Raw genomic sequence first — 10,964 nt, forward strand, 5'->3', positions numbered from 1 at the left:
ATGTCATACGAGAAGCTTATTGTAGTATACAATCTGTTGTAATAATTAAACTATTTAATCTATTTACGAGAACTATTAATCAAATAGAGAAATTACGAGTTTTTATAGATATTTGTTATCGAAAATCAAAAAATTCCGAAATATATTATGATGCTTATCACAAGCTTCTCTTCATATTAATTAATTTAGACGAGTTTAATTATATAATCGCCAAGATGAAAAACGACAGCTCGGGCTAGTCGGCTGGTGGTACAATAATTTTAGAGAAACATGCATGAATTTCAACCATTCTTTTCACATCACAAAATAGTTTTTTTCAAGGTCCAAATTAAAATTTAGTTCATTGGATTACATCTTAGATGCACGTCTCAATAACTTGCTATTTCAATTTTGTAAGTTTCCAAATTTTTAAGTATATCATAACTAGTTACAGATTACAAATCTTTAAATACACCCAACTTCCTTGATAAAAAAATAAGACGTTATCTCATTTTCTTGCTTATAGTATAACCAATAGCTAGTAGAGGATATAAGCATTCTGATGAGTAATATTTTTTAAGCAGGCAACAAAGGTATTTCAAACTAATTTTCTACTATAGTTGATTGGTTCTTGTAGTTTCTTGTTATTTAAATCATCTCATTGCCGGTATAGCTCTTCATGTGACCATAATTATCATTTTAATTAGCATAAACACAGTGATTCAGTTTATAGTCGGATGCCTTTACATTTTCATTTTCATCAAATACAAATGGCCATCTCAGTTCTTCTGACTAATCAAATAATACTTCCTAACTTGTACCTATAATAGTAATTAAAGGATACGTATTTTCACATTTCATATTATGTAGTATCGAAGTCAAGCTCTTCTTGCAACAGTAGTTGTGCAATACAAAAAAATTGAGCATTAACAAAATATTTACTGTAGTTCACGCATGTGTATGCTTCTTTTATACACACACACACACACACACACATACACATAAACACTCATTTTTCTAATACGGCTGTCAACACGGATGAATTGATTTTGGTCGTGGGATGGGTCAAATGCTTCTACACATTCTTAAAGGGTCAGAGATAGCTAGTGATAGGTATCATTGTTTAGCTGAAGGAGGCGGTGTCCCAGTGGTCATCATTGACGGCTCTTTTTCTGTGGGGAAATTTTTTAAACATTTGATCACTTGCTTTCATGATAAGAAACCTAAATTAATCAACAAGATATATCCCCTTTCGTATTAAGTATCTATAAAATGGAGGACACATCTATTTTTTCCATTGATTAATGAGAATTTAGGATTAGATCTGTTTAGATTCCCCGTAAAACAACACATTTATCAATTATCACATACGAAACTTATTATATATATCATGCATCTGAATAGATTCGCGGCTGCTTGGCTGCTAAATAGTCGACAATCCAGATAGACAAAACTATAAAAAAAAAAGCCCCACTATCAATTATTTAACAGCAAAGGCTTACTATAAATAGACATTGGCTTCTCACAACCGTACACTACGCAGCCACTTAAATAAACATCATAAAATGGCAGCTCTCTCTTACAATTTTTCCCTCATTTGCTCTCTTGTACTCGTATTGATCTCTCCTTCCACTGCCAAAACATCTTTTAGACCAAAAGCATTAGTTCTTCCAGTAACCAAAGATTCATCAACTCTCCAATATGTGACTGAAATCAAGCAAAGAACCCCTCACGTACCAGTGAAATTGACCATTGATCTTGGTGGACGGTCACTTTGGGTTAATTGTGATGAAGAAACTTATAAATCTTCCTCCTATAAATTTGCCCCATGCCACTCAGCTCCATGCTCTCTTGCTAATGCTCGTATTTGTTGGGATTGCTTTTCCGAACCTAGGCAATTCTGCCAAAACAGAACTTGCAATATCTTACCGGATAACCCCATAAGAGGCATCTTCTCAAATGGTCCGGTCTCCATGGATGTTGTATCTATCCAATCTACCGATGGCAAGAATCCCGGTAAGGTTGTTTCATTGCCTCAGCTCCTCTTTGTTTGTGCATCATTTGATCTATCTGATCTTGCTAAGGGTGTTACCGGTATGGCGGGCCTGGGAAGGGCCAAAATTTCACTTCCATCCCTATTCTCTGCTGCTTTTAGCTTCCCGAGAAAATTTGCAATTTGCTTGAGTTCCTCTACCAAAGCTAACGGTGCTGTCTTCTTTGGTGACGACCCTTATGTTATGCTCCCTGATGTTGACGTTTCCAAGTCTCTCACTTACACCCCACTAATCCTCAATCCTGTGACCACAGCCTCAATTTCTCTTTTCCCCGAACCTTCTTCTGATTACTTCATTGGGGTAAAGACTATTAAGATCAATGGAAATGTTGTCCCGTTGAACACATCATTGCTCTCTGTTGACAAAAAGGGTTTCGGAGGAACGAAGATCAGCACGGTCAATCCTTACACTGTGATGGAAACATCAATCTACAAAGCTTTTACCGAAGCTTTCATCAAGGAGCTGGCGAATGTCCCTAGAGTTAAGCCAGTTTCACCTTTTGGGACATGCTTTAGTTCTCCTCACATTGGCAGCACTCGTGTTGGTGCAGCTGTGGCTCAGATTGATCTCGTCTTGCAAAGTAGCAAAGTGATTTGGAGTATTTTTGGCGCAAACTCAATGGTGCAAGTCAAAGACGATGTGCTTTGCCTAGGGTTTGTTGATGGTGGAGTAAACCCCAGGACTTCGATTGTGATAGGTGGGCATCAATTGGAAGATAATCTTCTACAGTTTGATTTGGCCACGTCAAGGCTAGGCTTTAGCTCTTCTCTTCTCTTCCACCGAACAACTTGTTCCAATTTCAACTTTTCATCTCATGCTTAGATAATTTTTAATTTGCCTTTCATCGTTTCATTTTTTTTTTTATAATGCTTTGTTTCAAGATCAATAATTTGGGGCGTTGTGTTATTTCTTTTTAATTCAATAAAGCTTTTCTTTGTTTTGGTCAGTGTTTAACAGAAAATTATAATTAAAAAAAAAAAAGTGTCTGGCTTTTCACCAATCTGTTGGCTAGATTAGTACATTCAAGTTGCAATTTATAGCGGAAAGGCAATTGTCTGTGATGTAAATTTTTTTTTTCAATCTTTTGGGGAAAAAGAAAAAGAAAAAACCATACGGCATATTCTAAAATCTATGGTACTGAATCAAGAAATTCTTAGTTAACTCTAAGCCAAGTGGTTTTTTGCTCCACTCACTGAGGATACGTCCGTATCAAGATTCAGCACTTTTTTCTTTAAGGGAAAAATTAATTTATAAATTCATTATTCATTGTATCCATTAGAAAAACTATATAATAAAATATTTTAAAAATAGTGAAAAAAATCCAACATTGAATAAAATGTAACCTCATTTATGATTAAACTTTTAGAATAAATTTTGGGATGTCTAATATAATAATTATTTATTTGAAAAATTGTATGCTTGCATAAAAAATGGAAATAAATTCATAATATTGTATTCTCATTTTTTTTATTAATAGGAATTTAGTTGAAGTTTGTTTAAAGTCTAGATTTTCTTAAAACTGAAATCTTACTGTAATCGCGTCTTTACCCTCAAATTACCAATTGCATAAAATTAATTTGAAATATTCTCTATCCCATCACACGTATTCTATTTCAATAAAGCTATCATAAATGAAGTATTGATAAAAATGAACTTTATAAGTGTATAAATATTAACAAAATTTATAAACAAGTAATGCTGAAATATTGGAAGAAATTAAACCAATGAAAATAGTTAGTAACATGTGATGGAAGTGGTCGAACCCTTGTCTATATATTAAGTTTGACGGAAAAATACTCGTAATTATTTCTTGTTCGAGAAGTATCATGACTATTTCTTAAAAAAGCAACACAATCTTAATTGTTGCTTTTTGATTCCAAGTATGAATCATATAGGAGATTTGAAGTTATTAACTGATTTCACCTCTACATTGATTGATATAACTGAACATGTTAACAATCACACTACTCTGGGTTCTTAATAAAGTTGAATAGTGCATTATCAGCTGCCATTATTTTTCTAGTTCATTTCAACAATAATTTTAATTTTAGATAATTCTTGCATAATAAAGTTGAATGGTGCATCCTTTGAGTTTATTATTATTCGAGAAAGTTTAATTGCATCAATACTTGGACTGGAGTTCATGTCAACTGAGATGCCCGTTGTCTATTGAACAACTTGTGAATTGAATAACAAATTCCTATGCATAAAAACAGTTCCTACGCATGAATAACAAATTCTTATGCATAAAAACAGCGGTGATTAGCTCAAGCTTAGTATACCCACTGAGGCAGCCGCAATGAAAAGAGCATTCTTCTACTTATTTAGAAGCTGCTCGGGCTTAGTATGATCATTGAGTAATTAATAGAAGCTGTTCAGGCTCAGTATGATCACTGAGACAGCAGTGACGAAGAGGGTATTCTTCTCCCTATTAGAAGCTGCTCAAAATAAGATTGATAAACAAAGTTGTCTAGTGAATTGAAAAATTCTGGTTAAAGCCGTCGATAAGCAGAGTGCTATGAAACACTTCAAATTTCATCATTCATGCAATGGCCGTGCATCTTGTTGAAAATTTGGCTTCCATGATGCAATTTACTTCCAACCAATTCCATATGGTGTTAATCAAGGAATGACACCATGTAACATCAAATCAAAATGACAAGAAAAAGTGAGTATAATCCAAAAGCGGATTGGAACAATGTCCAGGAGAGAGGCTGGTGGCCTTTGGATTTGAATCCAAAGGCCACCTGTGGCTGCACATGGTGGAGCCCATCATGTGCAGCCAAACCAAAAAAAATTTAAAGAGGCTGTTCCAATTCGGGACTCCCGGATTGGAACAGCCTCCTATATATATATATATGTTATAAGTTATGAGCTCTCCTAACTAAGAAGACACATTTTAGGTTACAAAGCCCAATAATAAAATTCGTGACGATTTTTGTGTTCAAAGCAGATGATATCTATTTAGTTGTTGAGCTCATACTATTACAATTAGTATCAGAGCCAACTTGCGACTAGATGTCTGTTCTGTTCCCAATAATCCTCGTGAGAACTTGAGGTCCTCAAGAGGGAAAGTACGTAATATTTTGCTGACCTGAGGGATGGACAGCAGCCAAACGAGATGATAATACACTTTCAACCGCATTTAGAAAAATCAAGCAAACAGATTAAGTCCAAGATGAATCTCGGGTAAACTGTTACCATAGGATACTTAACTAAATAGGTAGCTTAAACTAGGGTATTTTAACTTGTTAATATGAGACTTAAGATATCGCTGTATGATCAAGAAGAATAGTGTAACCTAAACACTAAAGATTCATTAAGCACCAATGCAGAAGACGTCAGTATCACTATGTTTTACGAAGCTTACTAGAGAGAATGCCAACTGAACCATATATGCTCGATCTTTCAGGTTTCAGCTGATGTTCAGGATCAGTAAGATCGACAAGAGCAGATACTGCATGACTGAAAGAAAGATGCGATTGACATGACAACTTGGAGGGAGAAGCCAAGCGGATCTCACACACTCATATAATGTTCCGCTTATACAGCTGCAAAAGAAATTCTAGTGTGATCAATAACCTTTTCTAGAATAGATATGATCTCTGTGATAATAAATAATTTTTAAATAAACTGAAACCAGACGACGTGATCACAAGCTAGCAATCACGATACATTCAAATCTAAGTCCTTTGGTATTGCACCATATCAATTCCCTCTCCTTGTTTACTGAGTATAACTTCATCCCATCTTGTAAAGTAGAGCGGAACCAGCTGAGCAGGAGGTTTCATTTCATCAAGCTTGGCTATCGTATATAATTTTTCCCAAGTTGACCGCTCTCCATATTCCTTCATCATCCATAAGTCAAATCATCAATTTCTCATTTGAAAAATATTAATCATAATAAACCAGAAAGATGAAGGAACAGCTGATAAGCTAAAATCTGGTACTTTCGGGAGTAAACCTTCTGAATGATGTAACAGTGTCCACCGAGTCTTGACCTGAAGAAGAATAAAGAAAAATGTTAAAAGTAGATTTTTGAACTAAAGATAGGCTTCAGTAAGTGTTTAAAAACCGAGCTTGTATTGGTTGAAAGGAAAGAAAAGGCGGGATAAAATTTTGGCAACGAATGAATGAAGTGGGTTCCCTAACAGAAAACTTGGATTTTTTCAACAAGTTATGTTTAAAGAATAAAAAAAGAAAAAAGGAAAAAAGGGGAAAAAAAAAGGAACTTTCTTCTTCAGTTGATTACACCCTTAAGCTAGAAATAAAAAACTCAACTGAAGTGACAATTAGGTCTTAAATTTCAAAATTTTCAATGAATGACTTCAAAACTTTTGAGGGGATTCAGCATTTCCAACGTGTGCAACAAGTTAAACATTTTAATTATGAGTATCAAAATGAGATTCATCAAAGCAATGAGAGTAACACACACCCATAGCCCAAATCATCAAGCAATGCAATGGTTATTAAAAAAAAAAAAAGCAAAATTCTGAATATATTAATACCGAAAACTCTACAATGTTGAATCGCTTTACACAATGTTCACTTGTTCACCCATCACAATATCCCCACAACTTCAGCTGATAAGATAAAATCAGCGGCCTCTAACATATATAAAGAATTGAATATGCTGAATCTTAGGAGGAACAATAAACAAAAAATGAAAATCATAAAGATGACAGAAAGCACAGCATCAGTTCCATGGATCATCCCAGCCTTTTGGTCCTTCCCTTTTAACGAAGTCAATAATTGCCTGGACAGCTTCCTTAACTCTATTAGAAAGCGAGTGAATCCCATGTTCAATTTCAACTTTCTCTGCGCCACCCATAGCTCTGCACAATCTGCATGATTTCAAATATTAACAAATATCATTTGTTTAAGTCAGAAATGTCAATAGTCTCCAAAAAATGGCTAAGATGCAAAGGACTAAAAAATGGCTACATTCTCACCTTTCAACCAATGCTTTCTTGTCAACATACTCTGGCACATATTCGTCGGCCATGGAAAAGATAACCTGTGCAGAAAAAATATGAAATACCCGAGTTGTAGACAACTACCATGCACTTAGTTCATTGTAATGAAGCAAAGACCCATTGCTTTCACTTGTAATAATCAAATACTTCCCACCCCTTGTTTTAGCCCTCACAAATATTAGTCATCGCAAAACAAAGGAAAATGTGATAGCCCAAGCTGAAAGGTGACAGTAGTTAAGACTTTTAGGAAAGTAAGAAGTAAAAAGAGTGCTGACCTGGCAAGGAGTATTAGCCATGTGACCCAGTCTCTGTTTCAGCTGGTCATCACTAAGGTCCGAACTGAACATGTCGTCATCCCCCATGTAGGCGCAAAGAGAGTGATACCTGCAAAAAATGTGGTCTTTTAGCAATAAATCACCATTATAAAGCCCTAAACAATTATCTGACCGTTTATGTAATGTAGCAATCCAGTAAATCTGTGGTGCAAATCACTGATATTTCATATTTCACATTGTTAACTAAAATTCTTAAAGGCATGAACATGATGTGCAAAGATCATATTTAAATTACCTAGATATAAATAAACTACTTTTTAATTATTAAACTTTGACTGCAACTCAAGTTCAGAAGTTCACAACACCAAAATTGACGAAAGTAACAAGATAAAGAAAAATGAGATGTACTGTATTCAACAATAGCAAGAATACATAAGTATAACCACCTCTGGGCAGTTATTGGAGAACATGGATCTGCTTCCCTAGGCATTAACTCTGATCCCCGCCCTTCTCTAATCATGCTTGAAGCCAGGTCAATCATAGCAGCTGTTTCAGGAAGAGTTGCTCTGTATTCTCTATCACTAACTGGAGCCTGGCAATCCAATTCGTATTATGACCAAAGCAGCATGTAAATTCACAAGGTGAAGAAAAAACCAAAGACATGAAATGTTCAATCAGGGAAGATAGAAACTTCATAAGGGATCAAAGCAATCATTCGTTACTAAAAGGTGAATGTCTGTGCAAATGGTATCAAGTCTAAAAAATCAGTTGGGTAGCTTAGCCACAAACGTTCACATTGATTGGTGATACACTAATTCTCCGTAGTTTAGCTACAAATGGTATCAGGTATCAATAGATAAGTTAATCTGATAATTGCAATTTAAAACGAGAATGGGTCACAAGAAACATTGATTATCAGTCAAAACTAATCATACACTGTAGAAACATTCTTAAGTAAGTACAGAGAGCAACAAGTTATGACTCGCAATCAATAACACAACAAATATTTCAAAATCGATGGTTAGTACCTGAAAAATGGCAGCACGGACAGCTCGCGAACATGCTGCATTTGCACGCATATAATGCACAATATCCTAGATTTATGAAAATACAAGAAGCATAATTTTACTCGTTAGAAATGCGAAGAGTGAGCGTTCAGATCACTTCAAACTCGGTACAAATTAAAATGCAATAACTAATTACCTGGCAGCCAGTACTATGACCCAGCAACACTACACCTTCAGAATTGTCTTTGTTGATGAGATAGCTAATCAGCTGATCAATTTCCATTGCATCCTTATAAATAATTGGAGCAAGAATATTATAAGTCTAAATAGTAAAGTAGTAGTACATCATTATAAATGCAGGAAAACACATGGCAAGCAACGTATATCAGTTTCCATCTCTAGTGAGCAAAATGGTGGAAATATGAAGAAAAGTAAGTATATAAATTTTCAGTCACAAGGCATAGATAACAATTAATAGGCAGACATATATTACTTGTTGCAAACTGGAAGTGCCATATCCAGTATATGAAGATGTCATAAGAAACTGAACAAGTGACCATCTCTCTTTGTCCAAAGCAATTGCAAGAGGTTCCAAGTATCTGCAAATCAAAAGATGAAAGCAGTGTTAGGCGGTGGCAAGGGGTGGGAAGTTAAGTTTCAAATATGAATTTGGTATTCAGCCAAAACTAATAACAAACAAATCCTAATTATTTGCTCCCCCTATCACACAGAGGTTCTCTTCCTGTATTCCAGCAACCCCAAAATGAATGTCCTTTAAAAATAAATATTTATATTCGCCTAGGTTTCCAATTGCCAGTCGCCATGCTTTTATCAGTATCTACTCTCACACTTCAAACATGTGACTGCTGTGTCTTCAGGTATGTTTGCATAAAATAGATTAAAGTAAAACAACCTCTATTAGATGAAGGTAACAACTAAAGCCAGGTGGCCTTTCTGTTGAAAAGAAATACCAAAAGTAGTGGAGTTCATAATGCTAACAATATGAAACATACTCGGTAGCAAAAAAGCCATCAGTCAATCCGCCAATAAAAATAACTTGTTGTTGATAGTCACCAGTTTTAAATGCGACCTGGAAGGCAAAGAAAGCATAGTAAAAATCATTCGAAAAAATAAATCCAAAGGCAAAGATTTGAATGTACCACAAGACAGCATAAATTGAAAACAAGTTAAAAAAACACAGTACACAGCCCAATTACATGTTTCTATGCCACGGAGTAAAAGCTAACACACAACTACAACAAAGTAGAATATAAAACCCTTCCCTTCAAAAGAGAGACCAAAGTTTTGGTCCACAAGAACTACATCTAATTCTTATACTGTTCAAAAGCCATTGAGTAGGTCCTTACAAGCAACCAAAATGAACAACTCTTATTCTGAAGAAAAACAGTTTTCAAATTATCCAAAGCTCCAACACTCACTATCCAATAAACAATGAGGAGGTTATTACATATGAACATACAAGCAAGATATCCGATTTCTGAAACCTCAACTTCATCAAATCATACATGAATTCCGATGTCAAATTTTAAATTCTTGCTAAATCAGCCCATCTATGCAAATGACGCAAATGAACAATTCATATCCAATCGCAATATCGACAGATAAAATACAACAAATAAACACCAAATTTAATCTTTCAAATATCAAAAGATTTTTTTCAGAAGAAAAATAAAATCCAAGTCATTGAAGGTTGCCACAGCCATAAGTCCATATCTACAAATGAATCAAAACAAAGAATACACAAATGAATCAAAATTTTCACTCTCAATTGCAGCATTCACCTAAAATCTCATCAAAGTTAAATTTTGAACGCAATTCATGAACCAATAGTAACAATTAAAAAAATCCCAAAAGAAAATATAAAGAAACAGACCTGAACAGGCTTGGGACCGTACTTGAAGAGGACACCACGAAACTGGTTCTTGCCCATAACAACGGGGCCGCCCATATCCTGGCCACCGGAAGCTGAATTGCTCGTCACTTTACAACTTGCGGACCTATTTAAGCAGCCTCTAATTCCAGAGAACCAAGAAGTTGACGATGACGTTGTTGCTATTGTTGAAGAAGAAGAAGATGAATTGGATGCTAATGATGAAGAGGAAGCTGAGGACGAAAGTGAAAGATTCATTGTATTTTTCACTTTGATTTTGATCCCATTTTGTTGGGGGGGAATTTGTAATTATTGTGCAAATTTGAGGGTAATAAGAGGATCTATGATTTGTACTTGGAAGCTGGAAAGTAAGATTTGTCTGCGTCACTAATTTTCGGACTGCAAGTGAAGGGCTCTGTTTTGCGCACGCTGTTACGAGCGCGTCATGACAAAGTTCCTTTTCTTGAAATAAAAATAAAAATAGATGATATATAATTTTTTTTTTCTTATAAATAAATCCATAAATATAATACAGCATCCTTAAGGATGATTTTGTATGGTTTTCTGCATTTGGTTTTTGGTGAAAAGTTGTATTTTTTTTGTTTTTTGGTGTGTATTATAACTTGATTATTGCTTTAAAATTGTTACAGGTAAATTTTTTATTGTGAAAAATAAGTAATAGTGTATTAGAAAAATTTGTGATTAAAAATTTTAAGTATAGTGTATTATGTGGATCTCCATTTTTTGTCAAGTGTCTTGATACATTGAATGTTTTATAATTA

General features: G+C 34.7%; 2 protein-coding genes across 2 annotated transcripts; one reads left to right on the forward strand and one right to left on the reverse strand.

The window, feature by feature from the left end:
- Positions 1–1,506: 1,506 nt before the first annotated feature.
- LOC102627795 (probable aspartic proteinase GIP2) lies at positions 1,507–3,049 on the forward strand. The gene has a single exon (XM_006489232.4). The coding sequence runs from the start codon at positions 1,545–1,547 to the stop codon at positions 2,853–2,855; it is 1,311 nt and encodes a 436-aa protein (XP_006489295.1). The 5' UTR covers positions 1,507–1,544; the 3' UTR covers positions 2,856–3,049.
- A 3,465-nt stretch (positions 3,050–6,514) lies between these two features.
- On the reverse strand, positions 6,515–10,534 carry LOC102627499 (UPF0613 protein PB24D3.06c). The gene is made up of 9 exons (XM_006489231.4): positions 10,186–10,534; positions 9,305–9,381; positions 8,785–8,890; positions 8,488–8,580; positions 8,313–8,378; positions 7,731–7,876; positions 7,285–7,393; positions 6,986–7,050; positions 6,515–6,877 (listed from the first exon to the last, which is right to left on the reverse strand). The coding sequence occupies exons 1-9, from the start codon at positions 10,438–10,440 to the stop codon at positions 6,730–6,732; spliced, it is 1,065 nt and encodes a 354-aa protein (XP_006489294.1). The 5' UTR covers positions 10,441–10,534; the 3' UTR covers positions 6,515–6,729.
- Positions 10,535–10,964: the final 430 nt, after the last annotated feature.

This window comes from Citrus sinensis, chromosome 1 (assembly GCF_022201045.2).
Source record: "Citrus sinensis cultivar Valencia sweet orange chromosome 1, DVS_A1.0, whole genome shotgun sequence".
Taxonomy (NCBI): domain Eukaryota; kingdom Viridiplantae; phylum Streptophyta; class Magnoliopsida; order Sapindales; family Rutaceae; genus Citrus; species Citrus sinensis.